This window comes from Dipodomys ordii, unplaced genomic scaffold (assembly GCF_000151885.1).
Source record: "Dipodomys ordii isolate 6190 unplaced genomic scaffold, Dord_2.0 Scaffold75, whole genome shotgun sequence".
Classification (NCBI taxonomy): Eukaryota; Metazoa; Chordata; class Mammalia; order Rodentia; family Heteromyidae; genus Dipodomys; species Dipodomys ordii.
Window position 1 is genome coordinate 1761553 of NW_012267291.1, and position 14933 is coordinate 1776485.

Here is a 14933-nt window from a genome sequence, read left to right on the forward strand (position 1 = left end):
CAGCGAGACCGCAAATAGGCCCTGGGGCCGAACTCTCGCGGGATCTCCGCGGGCCGGGAGCCGGCCTCGGACCCGGCCGCCGCCGGCGGCGGCGTTTCCGCGGGCGACACCTTCCTCTTTTCTGGGAAGTCCGTCCGGTGAGAGCTCCTTCTTCAGCCGGGCGCCCGAGGCTCGCCTGTCATCCAGGCCGCTCGGGAGGCTGGGATCTGAGGATCGCGGTTCAAAGCCAGCCCGGGCGGGAAAGTCCGTGAGACTCTTATCGCCAGTAGACCACAGAAAACCGGAAGTGGCGCCTGGCTCAGCGGGGAGCGCGAGCGCAGGGACAGCGCGCAGGCCCCGAGTTCGAGCCCCACCACCGACAAAAGCAACAACAACAAAAACTTGTGATGATCGCGGTCCTCTGTGAACTCCTCTCACCGGGGTTTACAGTGGCGTGTGCGTGATGACAGTGTCAACATCTCTGTTTCATAAACAGCTTTTCTCCTAACTTCCTTCCTCCCTCCCTCCTTCCCTTCCTCCCTCCCTCCCTCCCTTCCTTCCTCCCTTTTTGTGCAGCTCATGGGCTTGCACTCAGGGCCTGGGTGTCAGCCCTGAACATTCTCACTCAGGGTTAGCGCTCTACCACTTGGGCTGCAGCTCCACTTCTGACTTTTGGCTGGATAGTTGGAGATGAGTGATTCACAGGCTCTCCTGCCCAGGCTGGCTCCAAACCATGATCCTCAGACCTCAGTCTCCTGAGTAGCTGGGATGGCAGGCGTGAGCCCAGTGTGCAGCGTCCTTTGACTCTTGAATTGACTGTGGCGGGATTATGATTCTCACCCCACAGGGCCGAGGCCGGGAGGCCCCCAGGGTCTCCTGGGCGGGTGTGGGAGTGCCAGGGCTGGCCAGAGCGGTGGCGGCAAAGCCTGCACCGTGTCATGCGGACACCTGGGGGACGTGGCACAATTCCACCCTGCGTGGCCAGTTCTCAGACTTGTCACCATGGCGCAGCCTCAGGACACGTCCTTTCCACATGCTGACACGGACATGGCGTTTTGGGTTTTTTCAGTTCATGTTTATCCCAAGGCAGAGAACATTCCAGAAGCCCCTCAGAGGTGGGTGGCATTTGCCGGCTGCTGTGTGGACAGCTGTCAGTGCTGCTTTGCACACTGGTTCTTCTGCATCTGTGGCTGCAGGGCTCACTCCCCTGGGATGGATTTGCCCCTTGTCCCCCCGCCCCCCACCGTGAGCTCCCTGTGTCCCCACCACGAGAGCCAGCTCCACTTCTGCTCCGACAAGCGTGCGAGGCCAGCGTGCGGGAGCTGCACACGGGAGGGCCAGAGGCGGGCCATGCGGGCGTGCCCTGTGCCAGCCTCGCTCCTTTGCTGGTGGTGAGCGGGCGCCTCCCCTGGGACACGTGGACTGACCCTGCGTGTGCGTGCGCTGCACACGTGACTTGAGGGCTCCGGGCTGCGCTGGCTCACCGTCCCAGCAGTCTCTGCTGAGGCCAAGGACCCCAGGGCTGGCTGTCCCCTGGAGGCCAGGAGGGTCTGGGTTCGAGCAGCAGCTTTGTGTAGACCCCGCTTGCCTCTCACCCTGGTGACACCAACCCACGCGTGACCCGCCCCGGGGCACCCCCAGAACTGACCTCACCCGCTCTGAGGAGGGCAGAACCCGCCATTTTGGGGGTGAAGAGCTGTTGCAGACCTCAGCCCCACCCGCTGGCGGGGGAGAGACATGGGCTGGGAATGGGGGCAGGCACAGGGCACCCTGCATGCCAGGCATTTAGGTTCAATGTCACTGGTGCAGCTGCAGGGCAGGAGTGGGCCCGGGGAGCTCTGAATTTCCCCAGGGCGTAGACATGCTGACCAGGGCTCAGGCGGTTCAGCTCCTGTGCGGGGATGAGGTTGGCCTGGAAGTCACCAGCAGCTGCGGCCTCGTGTCCGTGTAGCGCAGTTGCTCTGTGCCAGCCCTTCTCTCTCCCTGGTATCGCTCCCCTCTCCCCATCAGGCCGCTCCCCTCCTTGGTGCTGGACATGTGCAATGGCTGGAGGCAGGGCAGCCATTTTGTAACCAAGAAGCCCATGCAAACAGCATGATTCCAGCTCGGGTTCTGTCAGCGGCGGAGCCTGGGCGACAGTGGTGAGGCAGCCACTGTGGTTTGCACGCTCTGCTTTCTGGAGACAGAGTTGCCCTGTGTCGCCCAGGCTGCCCTGGCCTCCCTCCCTAGGGCTAGGATTCCACCATAGGCCCCCACACCGGCTCCATCTCCTCCTCTTCCTACTGTAGAAAGACACATACTAGAAGATTCTCTGGTTGTGTTCGGCCAGGAGCTAGCTAACCGGCACAGCGCGTGCTTCCAGGCTCTGTTCTGAGGACTATCTCCCTGCAAAGTCCAGCTATGCGGCACATTGTTCAGTGCCATGGGCATCTTCCAGCCTGAGTTTGTCACCAAGGCTCCAGGAAGGGGGCTGGGTCGGAGACGGTGACAGCTGTCCATCAGCCAGGCCTGGGGAGGGAGCCAGCTTCCACGATTTTATTTCATTTTTGTCTGTCGTGGGGCTTGAGCTCTGGGCCTGGGCGCTGTCCCTCAGCTCTTCAGCTCAAGGCGAGTGTTCTACCACTTGAGCCACAGCACCACTTCCAGTTTCTTGGTGGTTCATTGGAGATGAGTCTCATGGACTTTCCTGCCCGGACTGGCTTTGAACCGCGATTCTCAGATCTCAGCCTCCTGAGTCGATAGGGGTCCAGCTTATTTTATTTTTTAATGCCAGTACTAGGGCTTGAACTCAGGGCCTGGGTGCTGCTGGCACTCTACCACTGAGCCACACCTCCACTTCTAGCTCTTTTGGTAGTTCATTGGAGATAAGAGTCTCACAATGTTTCCTACCCAGATCTCGACCCTCAGATCTCAGCCTCCTGATTAACCAGGATTACAGGAGTACACCCCGGTGCCTGGCTTGGCTCCCACCCTCCACCCCTCCCTCAGATACCCATCTTCTGCCACCTGATGTGGCAGGTTTCTCCCACGAAGGAGTGCTGTGGACTTTCCAGCCTCTTGACTTCGAGTTTCGCACTGTCATTTGCTTGGGCCTAGAATGAGGTGGAAAAGTTAACATACCTGTTCTGAGCCTGGACCCCGTGCCTTCTCCCGTGCCTCCTTCCCTGTGCCCCCTCATTTCCCTGGAGCTCTCTGTACACCTGGGACTATGTGAACAAACCCTTTCTGTGAGCTAGGACACTTGGGGTACGCTTGCAGAAAATCACTTGAGACTTGGAGACTGGATTGAGTTGGAGGCCAGCCCAGCTGAAAAGTTCGCAAGACCCCATGTCAATGAGTAAGATAGCTGGGCATGGCAGTGTGCACCTGTCAGCTCAGCTCTATACCACGTATGCGTAAGAAGCCTGTATCGTTTAGGCTGGCGTGGGGGAAAAGCAAGGCTCTCGTTGAAAAAATTATAACGTAAAGAGGGGTTGGAGGTGTGGCTCAGTGGTAGAGTGCTAGCCAGAAGGAAGAAGAAAAGGAGGAGGAGAAAGAAGAGGAGGAGGAGGAGGAAGATGAGGAGGAGGAGGAAGTGAGAGAGGGGAAGGGGAAGAGGGAAGGAGAATGACAGAAGAAAGAAAAAGCGAGGAAGGAGGGAGGGAGGAAGGAGAGAAAGTCTTTATTTCCCTGGATGGCCTCCAGTTTCTGAGGTCCAGCGATCCTCCTGCCTCAGCCTCCCGAATAGCTGGCTCTAGCCAGTGCCAGGTTTTGCTTGGCCTCTGGGTGGCCGCTGCTTGCAGGGCCTGTGGCTGCCCCTGGGCCACGCGTGTCCGTGACCACAGCAGACCCTGCAGTGCAGTCTCCACCCCAGCCCCGGCCCGTGAACGCTGCCCACCGGCTGCCGCAGAGGCCGGAGGCAGAGCTGACGGAGCACACGTCGCTCTGTATGACAGACAGACACACGTGCATGGGGTGCCTAAATTAAACGTGCCAACATCCCCAGCGTTTGGGTGTGATCCACACGTGCGTGACCCTCCACAGCCAGCCAGGCCCCGTGCTCGTTTCCTTTACGTGGATGATCTAGGCGATTTCTAGGCCTCCCTCGGTGGCTGGGCTGGCTGCATCATTCGCAGTGATCATAAGGATTGGTCTAGGTCAGCCTCGTCCGTGGCTGCTGACCAGAGGCAGAGCTGGGCCTCCAGCTGGGGGGCCACAGCCCCGGAGGCGTGGGCAGCCCTGCGGGTGCACGCTTGCCACCAGGCGTGGCATGGAGTGATGGCTGGCCAGGGTGAGTGCCACACGGCACCTGCCCCGCAGGCCGCAGGGAGCTGATGCTCTGGGAGGGGAGGCCTGGGCCAGCCTCGTGAGGGACAGCCTTCCCCTGGGCACTGCGGGCACAGGCCTGGGGGACAGAGCCCTCCTGGGGGCCCCGCTGTCCACTGGGATCATTGGAATCAACCCTTCCTGCAAGCACAGCTTCACTTCTGGCATTTGGTGGTTAATGGGAGGTAAGTCTCGCGGACATTCCTGCCGGGCTGGCCTTGAACCGCCGTCCTCAGATTTCAGCCTCCTGAGCGGCTAGGATGACACTGTGTGAGGCACTGGCTGTGGTGAGATACTCGTTATTGTAATGCAACGTAAGATAATCAGAACTAACCTTTAAAACGAGGGGAGTCGCCCTGCAGGGAGGAGGGCCCCATCCTCGCCCAACGGGCCTTCGTCGGAATGGGGCACGCCGAGCTCCCTCTTGGATATCTGGCCTGGGAAGGCAGCATGGCCTCCATGATGGGGTCCGGGAGGGCCTCCCCGCGAAGCCAGTCTGCCTCTGCTCCTGGGCAGGTGGTCCTCAGCTGGGCCTGGATGGGGCTATCCCGGGGTCCCGGCCGCCCTTCCCTTCCCGTGGGGCGGCCCGGGTCCCTGAGCTGCCCTCCGCCCCTGCAGTTCCCCCAGGGCCCAGGAGGGGTCGCCGTAGCCCCAAGTGTCCCAGCCTGGGCAGGAGCCTGGAACTGACCTCCCTCCTGACGCTGGGCCTGCACTGGGTGGGGGTGGGGAGCTGGGGAGGAGGGGTAGGGAGAAGGGGAAAAGTAACTCCGAAGTCTGGTAAGGGTGAGCAGCATGGCTTACAGACCGAGAAGACACCGTGTCTGACACTGTTAAATGTCCCAAAGCTTTGAGGTTCTCCCACTTGGAGGAAGAAAGGAGGGAAGGGTGGATTCTGGTTTCAGGATCACGGGCCATGGCAGATGGGGGTCTGGGCAGAGGGGGACCGCGGCCGGCCACCTCCTTCCTTCAGATCTGTGGGGCAGACGGAGGTGGGGGGAGGTGGGGTAGAGAAGGACGGATGTCAGGAGCCGCAGGGCAGGTGACAGCAATGGCTGCTCTTCCGTGGGAGTCTGGGTGGTGACCTCTGGGAGAGACACCAGAGGGGCTGTGCCTCCTCCTCAGTGAATGTCAGCCCCAGCGTCACAGCGTGGGAAGTGCAGCCCGGCGGGACACCTGGGGACTGACACCTCCTGACGCGTTGGGCTGGTAAACAGTGGCTGAGTGTGCACGTTCATGGGTGTGGGTGTGTTCGTGTGTGCACGAGTGTATGCATGGGTGTGTAGATGTGTGTGTACACGTATGTTTTCCCCCTTTTCCAGAAGGCAGTAGGGCTTCTTTGTCGTGGTTCTGTGACATGTGCAGAAAACTGAATTGGTCTTTATTTTCAGCAAGGGGCTTCTTAGAGGGGGTGTGGCGGCCATGGTGAGGAATGGTTCAGAGCTGGGCCTAAGCGGCTCTCCGGGCCCAGGCAGGCTGCCCTCGGTGCTCTCTTGGCTCCTTGCAGGCTGCCCTCGGTGCTCTCTTGGCTCCTCGCAGGCCGCCCTCGGTGCTCTCTTAGCTCCTTCCATGCAGCAGGGCTTGTCTGGAGTCCACGTGAGCACAGTGAACTGTCATCAACACCTTTGCCCAGCACAGGGCAACAGGTATGGCGATGGCTCCTACAGCCGCTTCACGCCTCTCTCGGGGCCTGGAGCTCTGAGTTCTGACTGGAGGCGGTGCTTGAGCTCCACGGAGCTCCGAGTCTTGACCCGAGGCGGTGCTTGAGATCCACAGAGCCCTGAGTCCTGATCTGAGGCCGTGTTTGAGCTCCACGGAGCTGGGATTACAACCCTGTGTCTTGATCGGGTCTTGGATGAGGCTCCCATTGCTTCATTGTCTCACTATTTGATGGGCTTTGGGTGCCCATCTCCAAGTCTCCTTTGTCCTGTGTCCCTGTGCATGGCAGCCCACTCTGTGTTAGGGGTAGACTGGAGGCCTAAGCTGATTGGTGTACTTCAACTTGGGGGCTCTGTGGATTGGCTTAAAGAATGGACACAGCATCCAATCAGTCAAGGAGATGCAAGGAGACTTTAGATGGGAATCCTGGGAAGGAATCTGTAGGCCCCTCTTCTACTCTGCTTGGCAATGGAAATAAGCAAAGCCAGGAGCTTCTACAATCGTCTTGTGACCATGAGGCATAGCTTTGAGAAGAGTTATGGAAGGTGTTCTGCTCACACCCTGTTGTCTGTTTCCTTCACCACAGTCACAGTGCAGACTGGGAAGGGGTTGGCTAGCAGACACAAAGGATGTCCAAGCAAGTGGTTGATTCAAAGACAGGGCTAGGACCCTCCCCAGGGAGGTTTGCAGAGATGAGCAGGAAGCTTTCTTTTCTACAGCTGGGGTGAATTGAAGCCAGTGTTCCTGACTGCCGAGGCCACGAGGAGTTGCCTGGGACGGTGGGGGTGACACTTAACGTCGGGCTCGGTTAGGAAAGAAAACACATCCAGGTGGGTGATGACATGATCGAGCTACTGTCCTGGCCCAGGCAGCTGCTCTCCCCCTGTGACCACCTCCAAGAACCCAGCCTGCCATTGCAATCTCAGAAATGTCTCCATTGTTCTAACCGAGCTGGCCAACCCAAGGAGGCAGGGGCCAGCATCCTGATGATGTTCTTTGAACCCCTGATCAAGCTGTGCCTGAAGCCAAATTGCTCTGAAGCTTTCCAGTTAAAAGTCAATCCATCCTTCTGTCCTTGGGCTGATGTTGATCCATTTTCTCTTACAACCAGGAAAGTCCAGATCCAAAGAATCAGGCCCCTCATGCACTCGACGATGATAACTTTCATTTCCAGAAATCTCTGAACAGGTCCGAATTCCAAAATATACCAAACCCCAGAAATCGCGAGCATGTACCTGGGTCAAATGCACCTGTGGCTTTTCATTCCACACTGAAGGTTTGCTAAGCCACCCATGGCTTTAATTTTGTGGGTCTGTCTGGACCCTGCCAGGTCATAACATGGGGTAAGCTGCAAGCTAGAAAATGTACAGCGCTCTGAACTCACAATCTGCACCCAGGCTTTGGACACCTGATGCCAAGAGTCCTGGGGGACGCTTGTCCTGGCTGCATTCAGATGTGTGATGCCAGTTTCTGGACACTTCTATTTTGTATTCAGCTGTGCCATTTGCTTCTAACCCAACTCCTAGGACTCTAATTTGTCCTGAACTGAGATGTGCGTGCATGCGTGCGTGCTTGTGTGAGAATCTGAGTTTCGAGCCGGACTTTGGATCATTTTGCATCACTTGAGAGCTGCGTCATGCACGTGCATCCATGTCCGTGGAGTAGACCCAGATTCACCACGTGCATCCATGTCCGTGGAATAGATGCAGAATCACAGGCTGTGTCTCAATCTCAGCAACGCAGTGGCATTTTGCAGTGTGTGATGACATTTGTGGCCCCATTTGGACACCCCCAGGAGGGTGATCTCCACAGATAAATGTCAAGTTGGACCTCAGCCATGGGAATTGAATCCTCAAACCTTGTCCACTTCGACTGTCAACTTAGAGGTCACGAGGACAGGTCAAGTTGCTCAGCCGGAAGCTGGGGAGCAGGGGCGGGGGGGCGGGACCAAGGCCCTAGATCCAATTCCTGCAGGACCTTTGCCATCTGTTCATTTTTCTTTAACTAAAGACACCTATCACATGTGGTTAGTTGGCGAATGAATTATTGAAGACAGACTTCCCTCCCCGCCAGCAGAGAGGTTTCTAGCTGGCGGCTAGTTTAGAATAATCGTCTGTGCACCAAGCACCATGGGGAAGCTGGAGGCTGCTTCCTTCAGACCCAGGGGAGCCAGGGTTACCTTCATTTGCATGCGGACTGCCCAGAGCAGCGGGCCCTGGGGCCAGGCCGGGCCCCCTGGGGGGCCGTCTGGTCTTCCTGAGGCTCCGCTGTCCACACAAAGGCCTGTCCTGTCCATCCACACCTGCTGATCCACAACCCACAACCCACAAGGCAGGGCTGCGGGTTCACAGAGAGCAGTCACACAGAACCAGGATCAAAGAGAACCCACTGGAACATCCCGGAAGATCCGTATGGGCTTTCCGTGCAGGCGTGGGGTAGAGATGGATCCAGGATCCTGGTGGTATTTTCTGGGCATTTGGCTGCACAACTGTGGTGGGCACACAGAGGAGGGAGCTCCCGGGGGCGTGGACCAAGCCTCAGAGGCTGTGCCCACCCTGGGGCCCGCCTGGGGCCTGCCTGGGACCCCTCGAGAGGCCGCAGCGGGAGCAGCCAGGCCCTGGCCCTTTCTGGCCACTCTGCTGGACGGCGGTGAGACCTCGGCTCACAGGAAGGGCTGTGCACTTCTGCAAGGGCTCGTGCCTGTCTGCAGCCATGACCGAAATGCCAGAACATTCCAAGGGAGCAGGGGTGGCTTGGCCAAGCTCCTCATTGTTTGGGCTATGTTGGAAATCACGTGGTCCTGTGTCACCAGCGCGGTGGGGGCAGGGGAAGTGTGTGACATGCGGTGGGTGGAGAGGGGCAAGGTGGGGGGGGCGGCGGGGGGGCCGCAGACCTGGGCCCCACATAAGCAGCATGTGTGTGTGTGTGTGTGTGTGAAATCTGCCCTCCTCCACTTGGGAGCCCCAGGTCAAAGCTGGCAGCTGGTGTTCCCGCTGACGCCCGGGGGGGTGGGGTCCTCTCTGGAGGGTCTGGCAACTTTGGCCTTCCTGGCTTCCGCGGCCAACTTCTGCCTGTACCATTCCTGGCGTTGCTCCCAGGACGCTGGGCTCGCTGCGCCCAAGTCCGCTATGACCTCGTCCTAATCTCATTCACCAAGTCACATCTACGAGGCGCTCAGTTCCCGGCCAGCTCCCAGCAAAGGACCTGGGGCTGCCACATCGTTTTGTTCTTTCCTTGTGCCATTTTCGAGGTGTGAGCTCAAGACCTGTTCCCCAAGCCCTCCCGCCCCAGCTTCTTTTACTCAAGGCTAGTGCTCTACCACTTAAGCCACAACTCCTCGTCTGGCTTTTTGGTGGTTAATTGGCGATGAGAGTCTTGCAGACTTTCCCGCCCAAGCTGGCTTTGAACCACGATCCTCAGCCCTCAGCCGCAGGTGTGAGCCACAGCACTTGGCAGGACCCAGCAATTTTAACACTAATAGGAGAGTGAGAGACGCAAGTCTCCGTCGTGTTTATGAAGTGGCAGCCAGACAGTCGAGCATGAACACACAAGCACACCAGCAAAGAAAGCGGGGTATTTATTTTTGCCTTAGTCACTAGAGAAGACAAGAGGGGTGTCCCCCAGGAACCTTCCAGAAGGAGGCAGGGATGAACTGAGAAGACCTCAGGCGGGCTTCGTGCTGTGGCGGCGGCAGCGGGTCTCTTCCTGGGAGGCGCCGCTCAGTGGATGCCCTGCTGGGGCCAGCGCAGCTCCCGGGCGTACGTGCCTTTGCAGCTGCGGATCTCGCTGTCGAGCTCCAGGCTCGTGTTCAGGCCCGGCACCCCCGACCGCCAGCCGATGAAGCCCTGGGTGGTTTGGGGGACGGGGGGCGAAGGCAGCACCTGTGGGGGGGCAGGGCAGGGGTCACCGGGGGCCGTGGGGACCGGAGGGGCACCACCGAGGGGCCCGTGATGCGCACCGAGCTTGGCCCGGAGACGCAGAGCACAGCCAGCTCCACCGAGGCAGGCCGGGACCCGAGACAGGCCAGGACCCGAGGCAGGCCGAGACCTGCGCCCTCGCAGGACCGGGCGCCCGCAGGGCCTGCAGACGGCAGGTACGCGCCCCGCGCGGCTCCGTGGAGGAAGATGCGACCTCTGGGAAAGTCATTTTTATTTAGTAAGCTGCCAAGCTCGAGGGTCAAGCACGTGTATGGCATCGAGCTGGGTGCAGGGGCTCACGCCTGTCACTCTAGCTACTCAGGAGGCTGAGGTGTGAGGATCCTGGTTCAAAGCCAGCCCGGCAGGAAAGACTGTGAGACTCTCTTGTCTCTGATTAACCAACAAAAAGCTGCATGTAGAGCTGTGGCTCAAGTGGTAGAGGGCTAGCCTGGCGTGGAAAAGCTCAGGGACAGTGCCCAGGCCCTGAATTCAAGCCCTAGACCAGCACAAGCAAACAATGAGAACAACACAAACGAAAACATTGCCAGATGGAATCTTGTTTGGCTTGCAAGGCCACAGGACACATAGACACACAGTCACACAGACACAGACACACACACACACACACACACACACATGCTGGCTGGGTCTGCCAGGAGAGAGCACAACTTGGTTTGTCAATTTCTTGGGCAGATTGAGCTCTGGGGTGTGGTAAATGTTTAGGCAGCCTCCCCCCTACCTCCCACGCCCCCCTACCTCCCGTGCCCCCACCACCACCTCCCGCGCCCCCCTCCTCCTGCAAGCGCTCATTCTGCTCTCAGGTGTGGAAGAGGAACGTTTGTTCTAAGAGGAGATATAAAGCGCTTTAGCATGCTCGGGGTCAGGAGTTCAGGCTTACTGAGGAGTCAGGGAGGCAGAGGGGAGGAGGAGGGAGGGGAGGAGGGAGGAGGGGGTAGGGGGAGGAAGGAGTGGGGAGGAGGGGGGAGGGCTGGGTGCCTCCTGCAGAACCTGGGCCCAGAGGCCAGGCCTGGGAGGGGCACAGGAGGACCCCCTGTAATGGCCAGCTCAAGAGTCAGCAAATGGATGCGGCCAGCGTGAAGGAAGCCGCAGCCGAGGCCCCGGCCCAGCAGAGCCCCAGATCCCAGCCCTGCACCTGGCGGCCGTGCTGGGCTCTGTCCCCTTTCCCCCTGGAGCGCACAGCCAGCAGGGACAGACCTGGGAGGAGACCCCTGCATAGATGAAGCTCACTGTTTCTAGAAACTTCTGTTCCTGTCCACAGCTGACGGAGTCTCAGGAGAACACCCCACCTAGATGGGAGTCCTTTGCTCTGGGGTGTCCTGACTCCTCCCAGCCTTGGAGGTCCCCCACGGTCCCCATCCTCCCCAGCTGGTGAGGATCCGGCCAGCGGCCTCCAGGCTTCGGCAGTGCTGCCCCTCTGCCCTGGTGCTCCTCCAGTCTCCCCAGCTTCCTGTCACCTCCAGGGGACTTCCTGCTGGCCACCTTGCCTGGGTCCTGCCCTGAGCGTCCCCAGACTGGGTGGCCGCTGTCCCCGGTCCCATGGGGCCCCACAGGCCTGTGCTGGGACACTGGGCGGAGCCTGCCTGGGGCAGGTGGGGGGGGATGAGGGCTGTGCAGCTGTGCCGGGTGGGACCCGCCCCGCCCCGCCCCGCCCCGCCCCGCCCCGCCCCACCCCGCCCGGGGACTGCAGCTGGAGGACTGGCCCTCCCCGGGTGGAATGCAGACCTTGATGTACTTGTGCACGTCGGTCACGGGCCGGATGCGGAAGCGTTCCGGAAGCTCGATCTTGGGCTTTGGGGTGGGAGGGGCTTCTCCACTGATCAACTGAAAGCAGAACCCCACGCAGGGCGCGTCAGGCGCCTCTTCACCACCCCCAGAGGCCGCGCAAAACAGCGGGCAGGAAAGGGTCCCACTCCACAGTCAGAAAGCGGCAGCGTGCTGGATGCCCGTGCTCACGCCTGTCATCCAGCTACTCCCAAGGCTGAGATCTGAGGACTGTGGTTCAAAGCCAGCCTGGGCTGGGGGGGGTCAGGGACTGGGTGCTGCCCCCGAGGAATTTTGTTCAAGGCTAGTGCTCTACCACGTTGAGCCACAGGTCCACTTCCAGTTTTTGTGGGGTTAATTGGAGATAAGAATCTCACGGAGACTCTTCTGCCTGGGCTGGCTTTGAACCTTGATCCTCAGATCTCAGCCTCCTGAGTAGCTAGGATGACAGGTGTGAGCCCAGCTTGAGACTTAATTTCCAATTAACCAGCAAAAAGCTGGAAGTGGAGCTGTGGCTCAAGTGGTAGAACATCAGTCTTGAGTGAAAAAGTCAAGCAAGAGTATTAGGCTCTGAGTTCGTGTCCCAGTGTAAGCACAGAGGGAGAGAGAGAGAGAGAGAGGGAAGGAAGGAAGGAAGGAAGGAAGGAAGGAAGGAAGGAAGGAAGGAAGGAAGGAAGGAAGGAAGGAAGGAGGGGTTCGCAGGCTGCCTGGCCCAGCCCGCGGTCAATGCCATCCACCTTCTGATCCCCGCCCACTAATTTCCCTCCCCCGTGGAGTGACTTGAGAACATTTTCAGGTTATGGACAAAAATTTTAAAAATGCCAGTGAGCCCCGGAGCAAGCTTTCAAACCGTCCGGGAGATCCTGCCCTCCCCCTCCCCCCTTGGATTTTTAAAGCAACTTTGAGTTCTTTAAGATCCATTTTAATTACATATAAGGAATATTAACATGGCCTCATCTCACACATATTACATTAATCAGGCAGACAACCTCAGCCCGGGTCACTGTCCTAAGAGTTTCTTTTTAAAAAAACCTGGTGAGCGGCACCTTTCTAGCCCTGTGTGGCCGGGCGAGCTCCGGTGCGGCTCCGGCTCCGGTGCCTGAAATCAGTGTGGCTCTGCAGCAGGGGTGAGCCAGCTGCGGCGGAGCGCACAGGAGCCCGGGTTCCAGGGCTTCCTCAACAGCCAGAGCACAGGCCGCGCTGCTCCCTCTTAGGCTCCGGCTCACGCTGCGGCCGCCGTGCTCTCCACCCATCTCTAGGAATAGGTTTGACCCTCCTGCCATTTCTGTCATCTCAGGGCCCTTGCAGACTTCTACATTTGTGTCCCTACGTTAGGGACACCAGGAGTCACCGATGGCTCACGCCTGTCATCCCGGCTCCTCGGGAGGCTGAGATCTGAGGATCCCAGTTTGCAGCCAGACCAGGCAGGAAAGTCTGTACGACTCTTAACTCTGACGAGCCAGCAAAAAGCCAGAAGCGGAGGTGTGACTCATGTGGTGGAGCACTAGCCTGGAGTAAAAAAGCCCAGGGACAGTCTGGAGTTCCAGCGCCAGTGCTGGCCAAAACACACAAAATCAAAGATTGTTTTCCCAATTACCCCTCGCAGCCCTCGGCCCCGGGGCCTGAGGCGCCCCGCTTCCTTCCCACCACTCTCTGCGTTGGGCGGCTGAGGGCCAGCTCCCGCTTCCCAGATGGAAAGGGCCAGGCCAGGCGGTCAGCTGATGAGTCACGTGGCTGCTGGGTGGACTCCAGCCGCCCCTGCCTGCCTGTCCCATAGACTGAGGGCTGCTGCCCACCACGCACTGGCCTGGCGCCCCTGGCGTGGGGCGAAGGGCTGGCACTTGACAGAGGAACCTTCTGGACTGAGTGACCTCTGCCCGCCCAGGCTCTTTAACCCAGTTTTTGAAAGTGGCAGACGGCAGCCTCCGGCTTCGTGAAGGACCGCCATGCCCGGGACTGGGCACTAAATTACCTCCTCGAAGGGCGTGGTCAGAAACCCCCACTTCTGGTTCCAATTCTGACGCGCCTCCGACTCAGCCCGCAGTCGGTATCTCCTGAGGACGCAAACAGGGCTGGCACGCGCGCAGCCTGCCACACATCCCACACCTCCCAGCCCTAGAGAGAGGGGTGGGGAGATGGGGAGGGAGGAGGGGAGAGGGAGAGCCCCGCTGCATGGGGCCCTGGGTGAAGCAGAAGGGGGACTGGCAGCGGGGCGTGGGGGGAGGACCGAGGGAACAGATAGGGGCTGACTCAGCCCCAGAAGCCTGCTGGGTACCAGGTCCCTTATTTTAGGGCCTCAGGATCCTCTAGCCACGTGCATCAGTTACATTTCCAGTGCTTAGTTGCCATATTGGACAACAGACATTACAGTCCACGCGGGCTTTTAACTCCGTTTGCAGAGGAAGGGTATCCTGATTTGGGTCTTGAAGGATGAGTAGGAGTTTGCTGGATAAAGGAGGAAATGGTATCCCAGCAGAAGGAAGAGAGCCTGGGATGGTAATATTTCCTCCTGGGGCTATTTCTATGATGACACTGGATTCCCACCTCTGAGTGATAGAAAATTGCCAATAAAATGGATTCATGAAGGGCAACAGCCAGCCACCACGTAAACACGGAGCAGCCATCCACACAGGGGCCACAGGGAGAGGCGGGCACGGAGAGCCGGCAACAGGCAGCTGAGGGCCTGGTTACGTCAGCCTGAGAGAACCCGACTCTGCGTCCTCATGACAACGCACCAGCTCTAAACGTTTTAAAACTTCCAGGACACGGGGTTCAGGAGCCCAGCAGCATGGTGATTAAAATACCCACTCAACCTCTGCTGAACACGCGTCCACAAGAAAATGGATCCATTTTAAAAAGTAAGCTTTGCTCAGAGTTCAGGAGCAGGGTGTGCCTGGCGGCTCACACCTGCCGTCCTAGCTATGGAGGGCTGAGTCTCACCAGACAAGGCTCCCCTGGCCAAGTAACCAGCAAAAAGCCAGGCTGGAGGCGTGGCCCAAGCAGGAGAGTGCTGGGATGAGCAAGCCTGCTGGAGAGTGTGAAGCCCTGGGTTCGAACCCCAGGACTCAGGAGCACAGGGGAGAGCGTCCATGGGGCTCTCCTTCAGATGGAACGGATGTCAACTCCGTTTTTCTTTCATGGGAAGAAGTCAGTAAGTCTTGAAGAACACTTCCGTGCTGACCGGGGCCTCAGTGGTGGGCCAAAGGCCCGGGGTGTATGGGGCATGGGGCATGGGGGATGGGGTGTGGGGTGTGTGGGACATGGGGGTGTAGGGTGGGGGGTGTGGGGCATGGG

The 14933-nt window shown here is 59.1% G+C and overlaps 1 protein-coding gene across 1 annotated transcript in view; it reads right to left on the reverse strand.

Moving 5' to 3' along the window:
* Positions 1-9659: 9659 nt before the first annotated feature.
* LOC105991665 (chromosome unknown open reading frame, human C20orf85) overlaps positions 9660-14933 on the reverse strand; it is a 5806-nt gene continuing 532 nt past the window's right edge. The window contains exons 2-4 of the mRNA XM_013024334.1: positions 13612-13693; positions 11601-11699; positions 9660-9821 (exon numbers count right to left, since the gene is read on the reverse strand). Of these exons, the coding sequence (XP_012879788.1) occupies positions 9660-9821; positions 11601-11699; positions 13612-13693 (343 nt within the window). The remainder of the gene's footprint in view (positions 9822-11600; positions 11700-13611; positions 13694-14933) is intronic.